General features: G+C 45.2%; 1 protein-coding gene across 7 annotated transcripts in view; it reads left to right on the top strand.

Annotated features, from left to right (window-relative positions):
* The window catches only part of OSBPL3 (oxysterol binding protein like 3), a 121773-nt gene that overhangs the window by 49757 nt on the left and 48935 nt on the right, over positions 1-23081 (top strand). For all 7 annotated transcript variants that reach the window (XM_005290875.5, XM_005290872.5, XM_065583385.1 and 4 more), the window contains exons 3-10: positions 11284-11400; positions 11564-11617; positions 11843-11956; positions 13132-13302; positions 19018-19144; positions 19889-19992; positions 20851-20943; positions 21717-21870. In XM_005290875.5, the coding sequence (XP_005290932.1) occupies positions 11284-11400; positions 11564-11617; positions 11843-11956; positions 13132-13302; positions 19018-19144; positions 19889-19992; positions 20851-20943; positions 21717-21870 (934 nt within the window). The remainder of the gene's footprint in view (positions 1-11283; positions 11401-11563; positions 11618-11842; positions 11957-13131; positions 13303-19017; positions 19145-19888; positions 19993-20850; positions 20944-21716; positions 21871-23081) is intronic.

Raw genomic sequence — 23081 nt, 5'->3', positions numbered from 1 at the left:
GTTTATCATCTGTGCATTTTTTTAAAAAAAATTAGGAGTAGGTTTTTAAAGTGTGCCCACAAGTGTTTGAACTTCAAAGTGAGAGCATTCAGATATCCAAGCACAGACACTGTGCTGCAGCCTCACAAAAAATGTGTGCTTATGTGCACTTGAGCCATTATTCCCTATAAGTGAGTGTGAGTGGCTATGTTGCAGTAAAGCTTTATGTGCACAGAACAGGCTGGTTGAGATTTTCAAAGCTGCCTCTAATTGAATTTCACTGGGAATTGGGCATCCAAATCCATTAGGCAGCTTTGAAATCTCAGCCACGATGTTTTGAAATGTTACTCCTTCATGCAAAGAGACCGAGGCAGTCTTGTCTCCTAAATGATTTCTGCCTCTTTAAGATGGTTGTGCTTGTAAGCAAAAGAATTGCATTTTTATAGCTTTGAGTGAGAGAAGCATTTGCTTTCAAGGTACTCTTTTTCTTTCAAGCCTTTTTTTTTTCTTCATTATAAGGTTAACTTTAAAAAATTGTAAGATATAAATGAAATTTGTTCTTAGAGATAATGTCAAGCAAGCATTATTAGCACTGGATTTCAGTTATAACTTAATAAGATTTACGTGAGCATTGCTAAATCCCGCTAAAAGTGTATTGCATACTAAAAGTATTCCTAAGAACACGCACAATAAGGCTTTAAATTACAATACCTATTGGCATGGCTCAGCTTTGCTGGCCAGAGCATTGGGGTAGAACTCACTATCCACCCCCACTCCATGCCTACCTTCTCTATTGGGGGGTGGGTGCGAGGGAGTTGGTGCTGTGTACTCTTACTCCTATGTCTACAGACTCAGCCTGGGTAGCCTGTACACAGGGATTTGGGGAAGGGAGTGTTTCTTATATGGGCATATAGTCGAAGCTAGAAGCTAGCCCTGAATGTGGAAAGATTACAAGTCTAGCACATGGAGCATACCTTCACCTTACAAACCTTTGTCTGGGTTGTCTTAGCCATCTAGCCTTCACCCAAGCCATGTTGTCTGTTAAGCACTGGCTAAATTGTTCAACTGCACCAATCAGGTCAGGTGAGATGGAGGTATAAAGCTGGATGCCACCACAATTCATGTTTCCTCCTCAGAAGAATGAGACCTAGTGATAGCTCAGTGGTTTGAACATTGGCCTGCTAAACCCAGGGTTGTGAGTTCAATCCTTGAGGGGGCCATTTAGGGATCTGGGGCAAAAATCTGTCTGGGGATTGGCCCTGCTTGAGCAGGGGGTTGGACTTGGGCCTTGGCTACACTTACCAGCTAGTTCGATGGCTGGAAATCGAAGTTCTGGGTTCGACTTATCGCGTCTAGTCAGGACGCGATAAGTCGAACCCGGAAGTGCTTGCCGTCGACTGCGGTACTCCAGCTCGGCGAGAGGAGTACCGCGGAGTCGACGGGGGAGCCTGCCTGCCGAGTGTGGACCAAGGTAAGTTCGAACTAAGGTACTTCGACTTCAGCTACGTTATTCACGTAGCTGAAGTTGCGTACCTTAGTTCGAATTAGGGGGGTAGTGTAGACCAAGCCTAGATGACCTCCTAAGGTCCCTTCCAACCCTGAGATTCTATGATATACCATCTTCCTGATTTGATTAATACTTAGACCTTTTCTCGTCCAAAGAGTCTGATAAGTGTAGTCAATCATCCAGGGCTGGCTCTAGGCACCAGCCAACCAAGCACATGCTTGGGGTGGCACCTCAGAAGGGGTGGCCAGTGGCGGGGGGGCGCTCGACGGGTTTTTTTGGTTTGTTTGTTTGTTTCGGCCGGGCAGCGCGGGGGTGTTTCGGGGGGGCGGGGCGCTCGGGGCAGCGCTCTTCTTTTTTGCCTGGGGCGGCAAAAAAGTTAGAGCCGGCCCTGCAATCATCACAACACTCTAAGTGAATATTATCCCAATTTCACATATGGGGAAATTGGAGCATGAGAGTTGAGTGACTTGCCCAAAACCTCAGAGAAAATTAACGTCAGCGTCAGAAACAGAATTCAGCAGTGTGTTTTTGCTATAATTGGTAGAACATGTGACCATTAAAGCATGCTATCAACCTGAGGTATGGAAGAGGAATGCTGAAAGCTGGGGCCAATACTGTGTTTATATAGTTGAAATGAGAATGTTTGTATGTATGTTTGTTTGTTTTCTTAGAAATGTATTCCTGAAGAGCATGTGTTATCAACTGTTGGTGGCAGTGAAATCTTTTCTGAAGGATTTTTTTTTAAATGTGGATTTGTAATTACTTATTGCCAGATATTTTTAATATAATTTCTCTCCCCTTTTTTGGGGGGGCAAATATAATAACTTTGTAGACTTGACACTTAGAGTGCAAGCTCTACTCAACTGCCAGATACAAGCAGGCGATCAGGAGGCCTTCTCCCAGTACCGTCTATTCCTGTCAAAAATGCAGTACTTTGAATTGAATTGGTGGATTTTCAGCGTCAATTGTCAGAGTTCCCGGAAGTGAGCTTGTCTTGCCTCCTACATTACTGGTCCTCATTGTTTAACTCCACAATGATGTTGGTGTGCCATAAATGACTGATTCTGTACTAGACTGTACAAATCAAGATCTGTTTTGTGGAATATTTTAAATATTTTTTTGATTATACACAAACATTGTCTTTCCCGTTTGGATATTTTCCTGCTAATAACCAATAAGTGTGAAATACAATAAATATATAAAATTGGGGCTGACATCTGCTTTGACTAAGAAAGATGGCTTGATTACGTCTAACTTTTAAAAGTTAATATGTTAAGTGTGACTGTCAAGTGTTCATGACATTCAAAAAATAATGCAATGTTATGGAAAATATTTCTTTTCTTTCTGTTGCTTATGGGAAAAGACAGACACTTTGGACCAAATAGTGCAGTATTCTACACATTGTAGAGCAACTGAGAAGTGGGAGGTATGCTGCTAGATTACTTGCTATTCATGTTTAAATAGAAATGTGTTCTGTTCTCTAACTGTTTTGGTGCTAGTGAAGAGATAATCGCTATAGAGCTCAATTTAAATGGGTTCTGAGGTTGATTCTCCCAGAGAGAGGGAGAGAGCCCGGAAAAGAAAAGGAGTTATGAGTCTTCACAAAATCTGCTCATGCACCCTTTAACGTGATGCTGATGATAGCCACGCTGAAAGTTATTTGGTGGGTTTTTTGGTAACTTGTGGGGGAGTAGAAATGTATGAGGCTGGATTATTTGGGGAGTTTCCCATGAATGGGACTGTCAATTGGATTTGACAGAAAACACATCACATTGCTAACTAATTGCCTTCTTCTCCCCAAACCCTTCTAACTGGTGAATAACTGCTGCATTCCCATCCCTGCCACTGTCCAGACATCAGTTAGACATTCCCCTCCTCCCCCATCTCTAGAGATAACACCAGTCCTTAAATGAAAGAGGCTGGTTATTTTTACTAGGCATTTAGGTTTCTTCTCCATCACTCCATCATTAAGCAATTTTGCTTAAATTACAGCATTTACATTGGTTGTTTTTTGTAAAACATTTTTTTTAAACAAGGTAGTTTTATGAAACTATAGGAACTAAAATTGAAAGAAAAGATCCAACAGAGCCCCAGAGGGACACATAGAGTACACTCCATTATTTTTTAGAAGGAGCCCCAAAACTATAGCTTACAATTTCAGATCCTCTGTGGGGAGGTGAAGAATATTGTTTCTAATCATCTGGTATTCTCTTCTTCTATTCCAGTGAGGAATTTATTCCCCCTCCTCCCTGTACACCCATGTGCCCCTTCCTGATCCGCTTCAGTCAGAACTGTTCTCTTTATTGTCTGCTATATCAAGACAGTTTTGGCCGGCCACCTCTTTCCCCTTTGCCTCAGAGTCTCTGCAGCTGATCTCACAGGACAGGACATTCCATTAATCAGATTAAGTGGAAAGAAACTATTACAAAGCACAGGGGAGAAAGGGATCTTGGCAGACATTTTGTGGAGTAGTGGGATACGTGTTACCAGTTTCTCAAACTCCGGCAAGCAGGGAGTGCTACTGCAAGTGCACTCGGGCCCCAGAGAAAGGGAAATTGTTTGGGAGTGTGGGTATTGTGTCACTGGTGGAATAAGGGCACCTCCTGGGATCAGAGTATTTTAGTCTGATATGGTGTGACTGCTCCACCCCACAGATCAGCATATGGCACTGATGACACTTATGTAAAGATCCCCGTGATGCAGGCCAGAGACTGTTATGGCTTGAGAGATTGGTTCAAGTGGGGTTGTGGAACTTTCGTTCTAGGACACCCTTCCTTCCCTCGCTAATCCTAGAGCCCTGTTTCTGGCAGCCTGAATACATTTGCAGCATTACCCTCAAAACACTGACAATTAATCCCTTCCCAGGAAATGGGACTGACCTTCACCTTTAAGGCTCAGTAGTTGGTGTGAAGTGATTTCCATTTCCACACCTTCCCCCGGTAACGCAATATAACATGTGCCACTAGGCCATAATTTTAAATATTTGTGAGGGAGGAAAAACATTATCTTTTTAAAGTTTAAAATTGACATGTTCAAAATGAATAGTGTGGATGGGAAAGCAATAAATAAACTTATGAAATAAGCAGATACAGTAAGGAAAGGCACTGAGAGAGCTATATTAAAAAAAAAAATCTTGTACTAAAAAGAAAATTCAGTAACTTTTTGCCAAATTTATGAACCATAACATGCTTTAGTTGCTGCTGATGCAAAACCTTATCCTCCACGAAGCCACTTTCTATTTTTGGCACTTGAAAACATGCAGTACATCTGACTGCAGTTTATACTAGAAGGAAGTCTGGCACTGTCATCAGCTATATTCAAGCATCTGTCTGAGAGCCATTCAAACTCGTTACTTTCTTTTTTCCCAGAAACAAAATCTAGCCTTGAGGAGTTTCTGGTGCACTGTGTTGTAGAAAATCAGGGGGCTTTTATCTGATTAGTTAATTTAATGCCAGGTTAACAGTCCTTGAGACCAAAGTCCTTCATACCTGTTCCATGGCTCACCCAAACCACAGCAGTGCAAATTTCCTGTGCTGGCCTGCCTCAGTCCTTGGCCTTTGTTGTCACTGCTATCAGAGATGATGGTTTTGCTCATTCTGTGTTGATGCTCATCCACAAGAAAGTCAATTTTTGTTCTAACTGTAGTCGCTTTCTCCAACAGCATTGCACTTTTGCACCCCGCCAGTTTGGACACGGATTGTGCTGCTGCTATCAACTCTTTTTTTTTTTTTTTTTTTTTTTTTTTTTTTTTTAAATGTAATTGAGCTTCTTCAAACTTAATCTTAGTTTTGAGTAGGGTTACCATATTTCCACAATCAAAAAGGAGGACACGGGGGGGGGAGGGGAGCCCCCCCATCCACTCCCTCCCATTTCCCGTCCCCTGACTGCCTCCCTCAGAACCCCAACCCCCCTGCTTCTTGTCCCTTGACTGCCCCCTGCTGAGAACGCCCCTAGGACCCTACCTGTCCGCTGACTGCCCCGACCCTTATCCACTCGCATGGGTGGCGGGGTTGTAGAAATTTTGGTGGTGCCCAGAAACCCCCCCCCACCTGCCTAAGGCTCTGGGAGGGGGGTTGGGTGGGGGGAGGAGGTCTGGGGTGCAGGTCCTGGGCTGGGGATTAGGGTGCAGGAGGGGTGCAGGGTGCAGGTTCTGGGATAGAGTTTGGGTGCTGGGTGCAGGCTCCAGGCTGGGGCAGGGGGTGGGGGTGCAGGCTCTGGGATGGAGTTTGAGGGCAGGAGGGGGGTGTGGGAAGGGGAGGGGGTTTGGGAGGGAGTTTGGGGATAGGAGGGCATGCAGGGGTGAGGGCTGTGGGTCTGAGGATGAGGGGTTCATGATGCAGAAGGGGGCTCAGGGATGGAGCGGAGGATTAGGGTGTGGAGGGATGAGGGCTGGGGCTGAGGGGTTTGGGGCGTTGGAGAGGCTCAGGGGTAGGGAGTAAGGGCAGCCTGTCTTCCCATTAGTGGATGGGGGCACTAGGACCCGGGGGCAGCAGACAGCAGTTGCTGCTGGCTCTGGCAGTACAAGCAGGGAAGGGGGAGGGAGGGGCCCATGGGGGGGGATGGGCAGAGGGGGGTGGCAGGTGGAGGCCGGGGACCCATCCAACACTCTCCCGCTCCCTGATCCCCCCGCCACCCCGGACTCCCCTTACCATTCTGGCTCCACATGTTTGCAAAACACGCTGCCTGGTAGGTCGGTTTGTGTTACACAGGGCTGCAGACAGAGGAAGGGGGGAGCAGGGGAGGGCTCTGTCTGCTGGAGGCCAATGGGAGTGGGTCAATCGACCCAGCTGCCCAATCAGCAGCCGCACTCTACATGGAAGGGAGGCGAGGGAGGAAAAACCCCCGGATATTTTAACCTTGTTACCAATTCCTCCTGGACGGCTATTTAGAGATGCAAAAGCTGGACGTGTCCAGGGAAATACGGACGGATGGTAACCCTAGTTTTGAGTCCACAGCAGGGGTAAGAATCAGCAAGAAAACCTGCTATAAATGCTGCCTGCAGCTATGAAGAAATCTCATGCTCCCCCTCTACTATTTCAGACAGACAGAAGCCAGACTGATTTATTTGCCTTCGACTTAAGATCATTGGCTGAGCAGATCTGTCTAGCTGCAGTAGTTCCTTCTAGCAGCATGCAATCAGAGATCCTTTTTCTTTTCTTTCTTCTTGAGATCAGACAAGCTGTGGATAAATTGCAGGCCACATCAGGTCCATTCTGTTCAGCATGGTGTGCTCTTTAAGGGGCATAAGATTCAGATCAAAGGAAAATTGCATCTTCCAAAAGAAAAGGAGAGACAAAGGAAATCAAGGGTTCATCTGGGAGTTATTTGATTCCTGGACCTTCTACATGTCTGAGGTCTTGCACAGTTGCTCAAGTGTTGATTATTACTGTTGCCTGCCCTGGGGGCTCGAGGGGACAACAATGGTCCGTCGCCCGGTGTGCTTGGCACCAATAAAGACACCGAGGGGAGAAAGCAAGCCAAGTTTATTTCAGAGCTCTGAAATGGCACTAGGAGACCATCATGTCTCAAATCCAGTGCAACAAATACAAATAACTTTTACCTTTTATACTCCAAATTGTTTACATACATCTCTTTGTTTGGCTGTTCCCCCTTACCCCTCCCTTCCAGACAACTGTTACAATAAGCTCTACATAAGCTTGTGAGAAAACTTTCTCAATCTTTGCGACCTTGAGTTAGACGCCTGCAAACTAACTACCCCGCTTCTTATCTCTATTATTTCTGCTAGTGTGAGTGAAACTGCAGCCATCTGCTAGAAAGCTGACATTACATTTCTGCTTCAGCCTACTTCAGAGCATGTAAACAGTTAGCATAGAAGTAGGTGAGAGTTCCCAAGATGGAGTTTGGGGGTTCAGATAGGCCCAGAGCAAAAGAGCTTCATCAGCACTTGTGGCCTTCCACTCTCCCGAGTTACCTGGTAGCTATGCCTAGTGGACCCCAACATTACTGCAGGACAAGAACCCGCTAGTGCCTGTGTGATCACCCACCTCTCTCACCCTAACCATTTGGAGACTATAGAAGCTGCCCTTTCCTATTGCCACATAACTCTAGGGTCACTATATTTCCCTATGATGAATACAGGACACCTGTAAAATTACTTCTATTCAAGCGAGTTCAATGGCAATCGTACAAACATTCAAATTAACATTAAGTTGACTGAGCCCCTCTTAAAAAGAAATACTGTGTAGTTGGCTTTTTTTATTTATCTTTTTATCTTTAAGGCTTTAGGGCTCACATGGGGAGGGATGGCACACACACCCCTATGTGCCTCCCCCCATGCGCACACATGGGGAGGGGTGACACACACATACTCCCCCTGTGTGAGAGAAGTGTATGGAAGTGACCAACCAACCCGACCCTCCCTGCCCAGTGCTTCTGCCTTCCATGCCTGGCTGGGCCCCCGGGACAGAGCCACCTCTTCTGGTACCTGGCACCACGTCTTCCTGAGGCAACACGTGGGGGGCACGCAGGATCATATGCCCCCCATCCTCCGATTTCTGCCAGAGTTCCGCCAGAATGTGGTTAGCAGCAGCTTTCCGGCACTGTGCAAAGGGACGGGAGCTGTTTCCAGCTGCAGGGGAGGAGAAGGGTGGGGTGGAGGGATGACCTGGCCTGTGTCTTTGCAGAGCTCATCTCTCCCCCGCCCCACCACTCCCATGTGGCTGGAAGCAGCTTGTCCCTTCCTGCCTGCACAGTGTTGAAAGGCAGCTAACACCTCCAGGAGGTTGCTGGCCACCAATGTAACCCAGCCGTCTCCTGGCTACAGTGTGGGCAGGAAGGGGTTAACCCCTAAGGATGCATTGTGCACCAGGGTCCAGGGAGCCTGACTGCAGGGGCTTCAGCGAACCTAGCCTAGGGTGACCAGATAGCAAGTGTAAAAAATCGGGACAGGGTGGGGGGGTAATAGGCCTCTATATAAGAAAAAAGCCCCAATTATCAGGACTGTCCCTATAAAATCGGGACATCTAGTCACCCTAACCCAGCCAGAAAGGTGGCTCAGCAGGGAAGGGTGCCTAGGGGATGGAGCAGCCCTGTGCTCCATAGGGACAGGACCTGGCAGTGGCGGGGACGGCTGGGGGGTGAAGAGGGTACTAAGCCCCTGCCTTGGGAGCTGCTGTGGAGCCTGCAGGTTCGGAGTGTGAACAGGGTGGAAATCGCTCCCTGCCCCCCACCAAACCAGAGCTTAGCTGAGGGGTGGAGAGGCTTCTCTGAACCAGCGCTATGCGGGGCTTTGGCACGTGCAGGGCTTGGCTCCTCCTGGTCAGTGCCCCAGGTCGGAAGGTCTTGGGCTTTCCCGGGGCACCGACCCAGCCAAAGGCAGTGAGGGAAGGAAGGAGCCTCCCGGCCAGGCTGTTAATAAGCTGAGCTCTCTGACCAGGGACTGGTTCTCTGCAAAGCGCTGGGAGCGAGACGTATCCCACTCCCAGTAGGATGCAGAGGAGCAGCGGGGCTGGTGGTAAAGCAGGGAGAGAACAGCAAGAGGAGGAGCATGTAAAGGGTCGATGGGTGAGCAGCAGAGGCAACACATAACCAGCTGCCACCTGGCGCTGGCCCACACTCACCAGCCACTGCAGCAAGCAGCCAGTGCCAGCCAGAAATGGGACGGGGGCAGGGCCCTGCTGGCCGAGAGCCAGCACGCAGTGGAGGCTGCGCTGACAGACTGGCAGGGGGAGCAGCTGGCCCCGCGTGCTGCATCTTCACCCCACCACCAGCCTTACACACCCACCCCCATTATCGGCCACTGGACCACCCGGCCACTCACCCCTGGTGGGCGAGCAGGGATCTGGCCAGCAGCAGGACCCACTAGTACTGAAGGGGGGGCGGGGGGACAGAAAATACAGGACAGTTTGTTTTTAAGAAAAAGTCAGGACATCTGGAGAAGAGCTTAAATAAGGGGCTGTCCCTTTAAAAACTGGACATCCAGTCACCCTACATATCTCTGAAAGTTCAAACAAGAAGTCTTGTGACCTTAAAAGCATTTTCTTGCATTTGCCAATCCAGATTCCTATTGGAGCTGATGCCAGTTCCAACTGTTGTTCAGATTTGGAGAAATATGAGATCTCAGAAGACCCCTCTCCTGATCTCAGCTTTTCAAACAATCACCCTGAGCCCAAAAAGCATGCCAAGAAGTGTATGGTGTCCCTCAAGGCATTTACTTGAGCTATTGCAAACAAGTTTACGCCTCCAAATTGATGCAGCTTGATGACCCTTCTTTCTATTGTTTCCTTATCACCTCATGAGAGGGTCATATCAGATGGGGGCACATCACCTGTGGACTCCACTTCTTTGTAACCTTCCCCCTATACAAGTGTCCTGATTCCCTTCCTAGCCCTTTGAATGTGCTCAGATGTTTTCCAACCTGGAAATTGGATAGTGTTTTGAGGAAAAGATCAGGTATGAGCTCTAGTATGCTCTGATCCTTTTCAATATGCTCTTGTTGGTTGAGAGGAGTGCAGATTTAACTATGAATAACTAATTTGAAATTATAAGGTTCAGCTTCTCTCCCACCCATCCCAAGTCAAGGTGTTTGTGGTTTGCTAAAGAGCTTATGTGAACATGCTTGGTTTGTTTTCTTCTATGACCATTAGATCAGTAGAAAGTACTCTAAACCATCTACATTTTGGGAAATTATTTGCCTTCCAAAAGATTGAAGACCTATCTATCAGATCTATTCTCTGCTTATGCTTAACAAAAATGCACGAACCCAGATGATCAAGGACTTCCCCACACTTGTCAAAAAAAACAAACAATCTGTAGTGCATTAAGAAGGCTTCATGTTCAGTAGCAATTGTTATCTGATTTATTCCTTTTCATTATAGGTTGCTATTTAGTATGTTTGGGCTAAAGCAGTGGGCGACAGTTGCCATGTATAATGCTTGCTTGAGAATTTTTTTTCTCTGATGGGAGTAATCTAATTGATGGGGAAACCAATAAAACTCTTAAGCAACCGGCTCATTCCAAGAATAAAAATCTGAAAATGTACTTGATATTTCTACAGTCTTTTAGCTACATTGGTAGGCTCTCCAGCCAAGGAAAACTTCAGTTAAATCCAGCAGCTTTTCTCTAGGTTTCTTTTTCTTGAGCACCAAATCTGAAAGCAACCTTTGTCAAGCCAAACTTGGTGGAAAATTCCTCCTTAACAAGAAAATTTATCCACACACTAAACCTTTTGCAACAGTTAGTATAATTGTGACATTTTAATGTATTCCCATTACTTAACTAATGTAAATTGAAAATCACTGATTTCCTGTTCAAAACAGCACTTGCTGTCAACTACTGCACTTGCACTCTTGTCGCGTGCAGTGTTTCAGTTAACTACACTATATAACTGTATGCTTTTTGCCCAGTTACATGGTCTTATGTCCAGCTACTGTGCAAAACAGTGACCTAGTCAGATTACAATGATGAAGCTAGAATGAAATTAAATGATTAACAGTGTGCTGAAGAATGTGCCAGAAATCTAGGTTTTTATGGTCTGTTTTACAGGCAATGATGCACTAATGAGATCTTTTTCAGTAGGAGTTGTTTTTGCCCATATTGATATAAAGGTTTTATACTAAACTGTGGCATACCCTATGGCTATGTACTATATGTAAATAATCCTAGTGAGCACATACATTCAATGAGACATGGTGTCAGAAAAATTGCATTTCATTTACTTTGTGTTGTGTCTCAGTCTGAGACTCCGGTCTCCCTGGGTTTTATTCAGAGAAATGTTTTAATTCTGTTCCTTTAATAATAAAAAAAAAAAATCAGGTTTGGATTTTGTGTGTTAATAGGACAGCTGGGAAGTTGTAGAAGGACTGCGAGGAGTCATGAATTATACCCAGGAACCACAGAAACAGGAAGGCTACCTGCTGAAAAAGAGGAAATGGCCGCTGAAAGGCTGGCACAAGGTAGGAAAGAAGTGTGTATCTTAGGGTTAGTTGCTGATCAAACTTAACTCACTTTTTGTGTTGTCCTTGTTGAAAAGTTAACTGCAGAAGATGCCTTTTAGTGGAATATATTGTATCATTTCCTGCTCTCCTATAAAAGGTTTCTTTGCATTTCTGATTACAGAGATACTTCTTCTTGGACAGAGGAATTCTGAAGTATGCCAAGTGTCAAGCTGATGTAAGTCTGTCTCTCTCTCTGTCTCTGTGTCTCTCTCTCTCTCGATATTGTGGTATTTCATTTGAATACCAGGACTTGGGTCATGTTGTGAAGAGGAAACAGAGATTTTGAATTTCTAACCTACAAGATGAATTAAAAATGTTGGTTCTGCCAATCAATGCATCTCTTCTCCTACCCTGCCTCAGGCATTAATGCTGATTTTTCTATGTAAAATTTTTTTTGCAGGTAGAGAGAGAGAAGCTGCATGGCTGCATTGATGTTGGACTTTCAGTGATGTCTGTAAAGAAATCAACAAAATGTATAGATTTAGATACCGAAGAATACATATACCATTTAAAGGTAATTCTTCAAGGCAATCTTATTCTGTATCTTACCAATTAAATTGTAAAAATATTAAAACATTGTGATGCACCTAGTGGGGTGTGTGTGTGTGTTGTTGGCCTCTTAATAAAGGGTGCTGGAAATGTTGGTTAACTTGAAGGAAAAACATTTTAAATTCTGTAGCAGTTGTCAAGTGTGGGCAAACGTTATAGTTTGCTGAGAAGCAAATGATGTCCTTTATTTTACTGTAGTTTGGTTTCTGGAATTCGTAATTTCTGTACAATCTTTCTCTAACTTTAAATTTTGTCAAACACAAAGTCTCATAGTTGGCAGCAATTTTTTATACTTAAATTTAGTTACTACTTTTTGTGAGATGAATGTGAGGAGAAAAAATGGACCAGAGTAATTACATGCTACTGTTGTATCTTTTCCATTATGTGAGTGTATTTGTCTATTCTAATCTATTAATAGAACATAATTAAGAAGGAATGTATTTATTTTATCTGTGGACTATATTCTGTACTTTTAAAGTTGTAAGTTTATCTATCGATCTAATGGTCTAAATTGACTTAAAATATATAGCTAGCGTTTTTTAAATGTTAAAAAAACCACCAAACCTATATTTAACTAAGATTAAAAGTCTTTTGAACCTTAAAAGCAAATAAGTTTGGAAGTAAAACTGAAAACATATATATACAACTATGGCATGTATGAAGATTTAATGCTGCCATGCTTCTGTGGGTCTAAGTTGAGCCTGTCCTCTGGACAACAGACTTACAAGACTTGTATTTAAGTTCACAATATTAGGCCCTATTTAGTAAGGTACCCCTTTTTTAGGATAGCACTTAACTGTTTGCTTAAGTTCTATTGAAGTCAATGAGACTTAAGCATGTGCGTCAGTGTTGCCCTGAATAGGGATGGACTCAAACGTTTGTTTGTGCTTTCCTGAATTGGGGCCTTAGAGATAAACTTCAGTTAACATAGTTTTCCTCTTAAGCTGCTCCATGAATTTTTTTCTATGTTGTATTCTGGCAAGTGAACAGTACTATTTAACAGGCACACTTTATTGATGCTTTGTCAAGAATTCAGAACCCCTTGTGGCCACCTTGTAAGAAATAGGAAAAAATAAGATCTAGTTTTGTCTAATAATTTAAGGTTGACTCCCTGTCATATAACTTAACTATTTTCTGTAGGTGAAATCTCAGGAACTGTTTGACGAATGGGTAGCAAAACTGCGGCACCACAGAATGTATCGTCAAAATGAAATTGCCATGTTTCCCCACGATATCAATAATCATTTCTTCCCAGCGTCCTCTACCGCAGACTCTGTACCCGGTGTGTTCGACTCTGTCTCAAGTAGAAAGGTAATGATGAGCTTTTATCAAGGATTAATGTAGCTTGATTTCTCTATCAGTTTGTGTAAAGACCGTAATTAAGTTTTTGGTTGGGTAACGGTTTGGTGTAAGATGTAAACAGTAAAATGGTCTAATGCAGGCAGTCTCAACCTTTTTCTTTCTGAGGCCCTCCCCCCCCCAACATGCTATAAAAACTCCACAAACCACCTGTCCCACAACAACTGGTTATTTGCATATAAAAGCCAGGACCGGTGTTAGGGGGTAGCAAGCAGGGCAATTGCCTGTGGCCCCCATGCCACAAGGGCCCCTGCGAAGCTAAGTTGCTCAGGCTTTGGCTTCAGCCCCAGGTGGCAGGGCTCAGGGCCCCAGGCTTCAGCCCCATGTGCTGGGGCTTTGGCTTTCTGCTGTGGGCCCCAGTGAGTCTAACAGTGGCCATGCTTGGTGGACCCCCTGGAACCTGCTCATGGCGCCCCAGGGGGCCCTGGACCCCTGGTTGAGAACCACTGCTCTAGAATACTGTAAAGTTATCCTGTTTTTTTTAAATATCATTGTTTAAAGTTTTATTAAAATATAATTTTCGTTTGCTTCATTTAAACGGTAACAAGGCCAGTATTGGAAAAGTTATAATCGGTTAATGGTTGCATAATAAATATCTTTGGTACACATGAATTTTGCTGTCAGAATGGGAAAAGTAACTAGATTTTTACTTTAAATTTAAGCTTTGTCCATTCATGCTACAGTGGTGAAAATTTGTGGGTTTAACATTAAAACTCAGATACTTCATGAAATTATTTGCTATAAGAACTACAAAACATTAGCAATACAATATTATGATAAGTATTTAGGCTTCCTTTAAAAACGTGCAGTGATGATAAAACTGTAAAGCATAAATTTGCCAATGTGTTTAATTGACACACAATTTTCTTCGAGATGAGTTGTCCACAGAGATTCTAGTGTTAGCATGTATGCACCGCATGTGCACGAGATTGGATTCTTTTGGCCAGCAGTGGGTATTGGGGCCAGGCCTGCACCGTAGATATCCTTGTGCTAACCGCCCCATATGTGCACACTCCTCAGGGAATAAAGGGCAGAATGGGTCCCTTGGTTCCTTCGTACCACCTTCAAAACTCCTGCAGTGTTTGCCTGCTTTTCTGTATACTGTGCTAGTGTTAATTAGCTAGTACTCTAACTAGTAAATAATTAGTGAGTTATTGCCCATTTTTTAAAAACAAATATCAGTTTAGGCTAGACGCACTCATCCTACCAATATAGCAGAAACTTTAAGACCTGTCAATACTGGCCACTTCTGGCGCCTACTCTGCGTAGGATAGGGACATGCAGAGTGTTTTGGGGAGCATTTCACTCTTTCTCTAGCTACACCCGGAAAACTAGAGAAGCCCATCTAAAGCTGTTCCACCTTGAGAGCTCGATCCACTCCGCCTGGGACACTGAAGGAAGGTCGGAAATGGACCAATGTAATCTGGGCAGCCCCTTTCTATTAGTGCACTGGTGGGCCAAGATTCTAATCTGTGCTCCCGGACCACTTCTTCTAAGAGGCTTCGCCTGCTATTCCAGCGTTGACAACTTCTGATGGGCAGAAAAGAGCACCACTGCAGGGCCAAGGTAGGTGCAGGTCACCTTCTCCCAGGCCTAGCAAGCAGAGACATAAGCCATCAAACTTCTGGCTTGGCTTGGTTTAAGCTTAAATTTAGGCTCAATCTCCTAAGGGCCAAAAGCATAACCAGGCCTCTTGAAGTACCCTAGTATCAATTACCAAGACCGCATCAGCAGTACTCCCAGAGTGTATGGACCTCTCTCTCTACTAGTGCTTCGGCATCAATCTCAACACTGGGTACCTTGGTATCCAGAGCCTTGGCACTGAATGTCTCGGTACCCAGAGTCCTGGTACTTATTACCTCCATACCAGTCATCTCAAAACAGTGTTCCCCAGTACCAGCTATCTTGTTACTCAAAGCATACACTGTACCCAAGTGACTTAACTGTGAGCCCAGTACCCGAGTCACCCCTCCTTAAAAGATTGAAGGTGGTGATTTTCAAGCCACCAGCTTCTGAGTTATCAGTTCATCATGTTAAGATGGGGTGGGCAGCCATACTCTAGAAAGGCTGCATCTTCTACTGTCTCCAGAGCTAGATCCTCCTCCCCGAAGAGGTAATATCGGTCGATTCAGCCATGCCATCTAGTGCAGTCTCAAATACTGGTAAGGCAAGAGTTGGAAAGTGAGGAAGAGCATTAGCTGCAAGGGGGGAAACATCTGGTCCTCCTTGCCAATTCCGCATCCTCCCTAAACAAGGCAGTGAATCCTGCTATGTTTTCCTCAGTGGATGGCTTCAGGGTGTTCCAGGAAAATGGCAGAGACCCTGGATATACTACTGGAGGTGGTACAGGAAACCATATCAACTCATGGACATCTAACACCTTTCCACATCTGGCAGGCTCACCAGGCCCATAAAATGAGGGACGATTGGAGCCTGCAACATCTGTTCTGGTCACACCCAAATGAGCCGATAGATCATTTTCAGATACTAGTTCCTTTCCAGGGAATTTAGATATTTCTATTCATACCCACTATTGGGTTGGCTTGCAGTGGCCACTGTCCAGGAAACACAAAAACAGGGACCTCCCAAATGAATACCCTGAGAGAAGACCCCAAAGAAATTGCACCTCTTTAGGTGTCAGTATACTCATCAGCCAGCATCCAGATGCATATAACTAATTATCAGGCCCTCCTCTCCAAGTATGGGATAAGTTGTCTAGCTTGTAGATAAGCTTCCAAAAGCACATCAAGAGAAGATGAAGGTCCTATTGCTGGAGGACCAATTGACGGTCTCTGCTGAACACATTTGACATATGTAATATGGCCACATTGGTGACCATGAGTAGGTCTTCCTGGCTCTAGTCTGTACGGATCCCCTGGAAGGTCTAAACAACAATCAAGGACCTTCCATTGGCGGGCAGTGAACCTCTTAATTCTAGGATGGATGAGACCCTCCGTTCCTTGAGACTTGAGGGCAACCGTGTTCTTAAGACTGGAACACAGCGGCCCAAAGTAGGAAGCAAGCATGTCAACAATCGTCCTTCAAGCAGTACTTCTCTGCCTAGTACTGTTGTCAGCCCCAGAGGATGTCAGAGACACAAGAAACATGTAGCTGAAGCAGGAGAAGTAGAAGAAGTTCCAATAGATATGACCCTCTGCCCCTCTCTCTGCTGTTGAACACGCTGTGGTGTCCACCAGGCAGCAGGTCTGATGCCAACAGCTGCACTTACATTCCTATTTAGGGTCATATTGTATTTTCCCACTCTACAATGGTCAGGTTCCTTAAGAACCCTCATTCATGTATTTCTCCAGTTCAGGAGCTTCCCTCCCCCTTGGGACCTCAATATACTATTAGCAGGGTTGTTGGATTCTCCCCTCCCCTTCCCCATTGAGCCAAAGCTATTTCAGAAGTCTGGGTGAACCTATTCATTCATCTCCCAGTATTCTTCCCCAGGCCTCGCTCGACCTCTGGGGAAGCAAAACTTCACCCACTTGATGGAGTAAGGGCACTGTTTCTTTACAATGATGGGACAAAGCCATACAGTGATACAGAAACATACCTAGACTGTTTGTAGCCTTTGCAGGGACAGGGCCGGCTCTACCATTTTTGCCACCCCAAGCCAAAAAAAAAAAGGCGCCCAAACTGCCGAAGCGCAAAAAAAAAAAAAGCGACCCGGACTGTGCCGCCCCACGAATGGACGGAATGCCGCCCCTTAGCATGTGCCGCCCCACACACGTGCTTCCTCCGCTGGTGCCTGGAGCCGGCCCTGTGCAGGGAGGGTCCTTTCAGGCTAGGTAAATGAGTCTCCAACTGCATAAGGATGTGTTGTGAGTTAGCCAGGCTAAAGCCAACCCCCAAGCACATTGGAGCTCATTTCACTAGAGCTCATGAAGCCTCTGCTGCTTGTTTGAAGAATATTCCTATTTCTGAAATCTGTAAGGCAGCTACAGGGAACTCAGTCCACACCTTTACAAGACGCTATTCTTTTGTAGCGGTGTCAAGATCAAATTCCTGCTTTGGTAGGGCTATCCTGCAATCACTTGTTTAAGTAGGACTCCTACTACCCACCTCCGAGCAGAGACAACCACTTGCTATGGGCGATCACTCGAAAGAATGGTTACTTATCTTACCTTACGGTACCTGTGGGTCTTTGAGATGTGTTATCTGTGTGGATTCCACGAACTGCCCTCCTTCCCCACTGCTACAGAAACCTACTCCTTTGGGATTCTGTATTGGCAAAGAAACTGAGGATCCACTCCACCCTTTATGCACGCGGGTGGGGAAAATGTAAGGAGCACAGAGGCTCCTCCAATAGGCACTGCTCCCTGAAAGAATCCGATCACATGCATACCAAGAGTGGAACCTGCGTGGATAACACAACTTGAAGAACCAGAGGTACAGTAACGTAACTTGTTTATTTTTAATATGAAATACTTTAGTGTACTTCCAATTTATTAACCCAGTTTTGAAGTCAGTGGAGGTATGCCAGTTTACACCAGCTGAAGATTTGGCCCATGGTCAATGTTCTATGTTACACATTTTAATAGCTTGTAGAATGTTTGCATTCTAAGGATTAACGTTCTTTTTGTGAGTCAGTGTGTCCAGCTAGATAGAGCTATAAAAGCGCTTGCTTCCTTCCCTGCCTCCTTTTGGCAACTCTTCCCCCCCCCCCATTTGTATATGAATTGTAGGGCAAAAGTAAGTTTTTCACGTTATGAATTTTGGAGAAGTAAATGTGGAATATGTGTACAACGTTGTTCTAAATTGTACATCTTTATAAACTCCTTCTGGACATTCCAAAAGGTGGATAACATGTTGTTGTTTACTACATATGGCTGGCTACAGCTTTCTGCAGTGATTTAAAGAACTAGAGCAGCTGTATACATGAATTAATGATAACGTTACTAATTGATATTTACTGTCTTGGTTCTGACTAAACAAGTTGTATTTAATACACTTATTCTAATGCCAGTATATAAAATCAATAGTATCAATAGTGTTCAGTTTTCTTCCCACCCCCATAAGTAAAAAGGACTAAAGAAAGGGAACAAGCTTATTAATATAAAGGCATGGAAGAGACTTTCATATGAAGATAGATGTAAGGCTTGTATTGCTTAGTTTAAGTTCCTCTGTAGTTATTCTAGATAGGATAAGAGTAGGAATAATCCTAGGAATATGAACATTAGTCAGTTCTTCAGATAACATCTGGTGAAACTTGCCCCCCTTTCTTTAAAATCTTCCTAACGTTTAAACTATTCATGGTTTGTTCCTTGTTTTGCTGAGTCGGAAATGGAGAGAACATTAAAGGAAGATGATGTGTTATTCAGTTTACTACTCTGACATAATTGGTTTCAAGTGTTAAAGTTTTTTAAATCTACTTTTCAGCAAACCTAGTTCTTGTTGATTTTCTTCTGTATTTGGCTTTCTGTTGCTGGTAGCTGCTAGTCAGCTCACTCCCTTATTCAGATTTTCACATGTCCATAAGGGGTGGTATTAAATAAAAAATGTGCATTTCTGTATTGGCTCATATATTTGTGACACCTTTGGTGCATGTAATCTTCACCAGTGTCTGAACCCGGTCCTCTGCATCTGGATGCCATAATGTATCTTCACCACAATATTAGATTGCCTTTGTATTAATAATTCATTTCTGTTTCTTTGGAACAGGCAGGCAGCATGACAAAACAGAATTCATTGCGAATTGGAAGTAGCTTACAGTTTTCCTGTCCAAGTAGTGAGTCCAGGATTCCCCCTTGGCTACAGTCTTCTGAGGATATGGAAAAATGCTCAAAAGGTAATGTTATCTGAAGGGACTGTAAACTATTAGGTTATTTCAGATTTCCTGAATGTAACTGGAATTGACTGACTGTGTAAGGGCTGTCCTCATGTAGTGTTTACCTCTGAAAATGATGGTGATAGTTTTTTTTTTTTTTTTTTAAGTGAATTATGTCCACATTTTATAGGGATAGTAATAGTAATTTTCGAGTACCTCCATTTTTGGGTGGCCAACATGAGACCTATTAAAGGGGCCTGACTTTTTCAGAAAGTTTTGGGCACCAATCTTCTGATGACCAGGCTTTGAGGTGTCTCAAACTAGGCACCCAGAAATTGAAGCATCCAAAATTCCTAGCCATTTTTGAAAATTTGGGCCTTAGTGAACATCACAAGTGCCAGACATATTTACAGTCCAAGAGCTTGAGGTTCTTTTGAAGTTATTTCTCTATAGAACAAAAATACATGAAAAGCATCAGTTTAAGCTTGCCCCATCAATATGCCTCTATCCTGACCTAGAAGGACCCACCTCTAGGGGTGAGAAGATAGTACGGTCTCCAAGCCTGTGACATCATTGCCCTCTCCACTAAGGGGGCTGACTAATGCCAAACTGCGGTAACAATCTTTGTGCTGCTGACACCAATCTGCTACAAACTAGACTGCAAAAACAAGTGAATCAAAGTAAGACTTTAACGGCATGTAAAAAATTACTTCCCGTGTCTCCATTTCTTGGGAGCAACTGAAAATATTCTCTCTTTCAAAATAGATCTCTCATATTGTCACACATATTTAATGGAAATGAGCCAGCTGTTACAGAGCATGGAAGTTCTCCATAGGACATGTTCAGCACCTGCTATAAATGCCATGCAGGTCAGTTGTGAAAATTATTACCGTATATACTCGATCATAAGCCTGTTCGTTTATAAGCCGACCCCCCCGCCCCACAACATGGATAAGTAAAAATGGAAAAAATTTTATGACCTGTTCATAAGATGACCCTATAATTCAGGGGTCAGCAAACTTTGGCTCCTGATGGGCCGGGACAGCAACTGGTGGAGAAATTTTTTGGGGGGGAGAAGCTGGGGGTCAGGGGAGTAACCCCTGTGACCACCCCCCACATAACCCCACCCCTAGCCTGGAACCCCAACACTCTCCCCATCCCATCCCTTCCCACCTTATCTGGGGAGGGCCGGGGAGGATGTCTCTGGCCTGGCTGGAGCTGCTCCGGCAGACCGGGCAGCGCGGCCGCAGCCTGCTCCGGCGGGTCAGACCGGGTGGCGCGGCCGCAGCATGTTCCAGTGGGCTGGGCTGGGTGGCACGGCCACAGCATACTCCAGCGGACTGGGCGGAGCGGCCCCAGCCTGCTCTGGGGGGCAGGGTCAAGCGGCCCTGCAGCTGCTTCAGAGGCTGGGCGGGGGGGGAGCAGCGTGGCCAAAAGCAGAGAGAAACTGGCCCTGCCTCTTCCCTTCTGGCTCTGCTGGCTGTGCTGCCTCTCCTTCCTCCCTCTGCTGGGGGAAGGGGCTGTGTCCCACCTCTCCCTCTCTATACCCGTTCGTAAGCCAACCCCCTTCTCTGGTGCTTCCCTTTTTTACTAAAAAAAAAATTTGGTTTATGTACGAGTATATATTGTACTTCATGGAAGTGGGAGGTGTGTCAAGATATTGATTCTTCTTAGCAGTATTGTTTTATGACACCTACCGTTATTCTTGTTCCCTGTGTTGTTAAAAGTGTGGATCTTTTGAAAGTCCAAAAAAGGAAAAAAGAACTCACAGGAGGTGGCGATCTAGAGTTATTGGGAAAGACGCTAAAGGAATGTTGCAGGTAACTGGAACAGTCTTTTTCCTGCCCCATCCCAACTTTCTCAAAATATTAACTTGCTTATTGATCTTTTCTTGCTCTAGCACTTTTAGAAGGATTCCAATTTCCTTAGATCAGGTAATATGTGAGATTGTATTTCACAGTCCCCTGGGACTCAAAATAGTCATTGAGCAAAATCCTGACGACTTTGACATCCATAGCAAAATTCCCATTGATTTCAAAGTGGCCAAGATTTCACACATGGTCTCAACTGAGCCTCCATTTCTGGGTCCAGAAGCCATTGCAAATCTTACAGTACTATTTAACTGTCTGTTTACCTAATGGCTTCCACAAATCATGTTGTTGGGGAGTTATGAATTTAAACCAGGGTACAATAAAATTCTCTACAACACTCCCCAGACCAAAAATAATGTTTTCACTAAATTTTTGCCAAATCTCCAAGTTTGAAACCTTTGAGCATGGTCTCTCCTATTCTTTGGTTTGCCAAATGTATTCACCCAGATCACTTGGATCAATCGGTCTTCAGCTGTCACTAATACTGCGCCAATCACAACACGTCCGCCATTCTTCTCGCACTCTTGCCTTCCTTCTCCGCATTCGTCTGAGACGTTTAACAATGTCATCTTCCCATCTTCTTGGAGGCATGCAAAAAAACATTGCTGATCAACAGCTGTTCCTCCCATACTGTTGTCTAAGGCCTGATTTACATTGTCTGCAATGTAAACGTAAAACTTTGGCTTGTCATATTTTACCAACTGGAAATATCCTCCTTGCAGGTACCTACAGTATTTTCTGCCCCCATGCGACTGCATGCTTCCAATCCTAATTTATCTACAATAGATTTTGGGGAAGAGAAAAATTACTCTGATGGCTCTGAAACATCAGAATTTTCTAAAATGCAAGAAGACTTGTGTCACATTGCACATAAAGGTGAGTGAGATTCTGTGTGTTTCTTGTATCGCTATGTGAAGTGTCAGCTAAAATAATAGTGTGATATCTGAGGCTGGCTTATGTAAAAATTCTTAAGTCCTGGATAACTTCACCTCTCATCCCCCTGCTTCCCAAGATGTGATGGGCACTGAAATCCGGTGGGCTCAGATCATTAAAAGAGTAGCTTAACTATAAATTACTTTCTTTTCTTCAAAACTTCAGATTTGGAACCAGAGAACAGTCTGTCCAAGTCCAGAAAATGTTATGGTTTCACATAATTAGAGCCCTGTACAATGCAAAATGTGTATCCACATCTGATAGGGTTACCATACGTCCGGTTTTTCCCGGACATGTCTGGCTTTTCGGCAGTCAAACCCCCGTCCAGGGGGGAATTGCCAAAAAGCCAAACATGTCCGGGAAAATGCCAGCCGGGCACTTCCCCTCCCGCGGCTGCTCTGCTCCTCCCCTGACTCTTCGGCTCTGTTTAAGAGCCGAGCTGCCCGAGCGCTATGGGCTTCAGGCAGCCCCTTACCTCCAGACCCCAGCCGCCTGCCGGGCACTTCCCCTCCCGGGCTCCGGCGGTACAGGGTCCGGAGGCATGGGGGCTGCCCGAAGCCGATAGCGCTCGGGCAGCTCGGTTCTTAAACAAAGCCGAAGAGTCAGGGGAGGAGCAGAGCCTCCAGCCGCGGTGCTTCTGCTCCTCCCCTGACTCTTCAGCTCTGTTTAAGAGCCGAGCGCTACGGGCTTTGGGCAGCCCCCATGCCTCCGGACCCTGCGCCACCGGAGCCCGGGAGGGGAAGTGCCCGGCCGGGGGTGCAGGGTCTGGAGGCATAGGGGCTGCCCGAAGCCCAAGCGCTACCAGCTTCACGGTTTGCTGGGCAGCCTCCAGACCCTGCACCCCCGGCTGGGCGCTTCCCCTCCCAGGCTCCAGCTGCGCTGGGGAAGCGCTGGCCAGGGGCGCAGGGTTTGGGGGCTGCCCGGCAAACCGTGAAGCCGGTAGCGCTCGGGCAGCCCTTTTCGCGTGGCTGGGAGTGGGAGGGCGGGGTTGGAGCGGGAAATGGGCGGGGCCAGGTCCCGTGGAGGGTCCTCTTTTTTTTATTTGTTAAATATGGTAACCCTAACATCTGATCCGCAATCCGTGGCTATAAAGCGAATATCCGCAAATTTGCAGGGCTCTACGCGTAATACGTAAATTGAAACTCATTATATGT

This window comes from Chrysemys picta, chromosome 2 (assembly GCF_011386835.1).
Source record: "Chrysemys picta bellii isolate R12L10 chromosome 2, ASM1138683v2, whole genome shotgun sequence".
Taxonomy (NCBI): domain Eukaryota; kingdom Metazoa; phylum Chordata; order Testudines; family Emydidae; genus Chrysemys; species Chrysemys picta.
The sequence above is the reverse complement of the archived record's forward strand: the minus strand, read 5'-3'. Positions and strand labels throughout refer to the sequence as shown.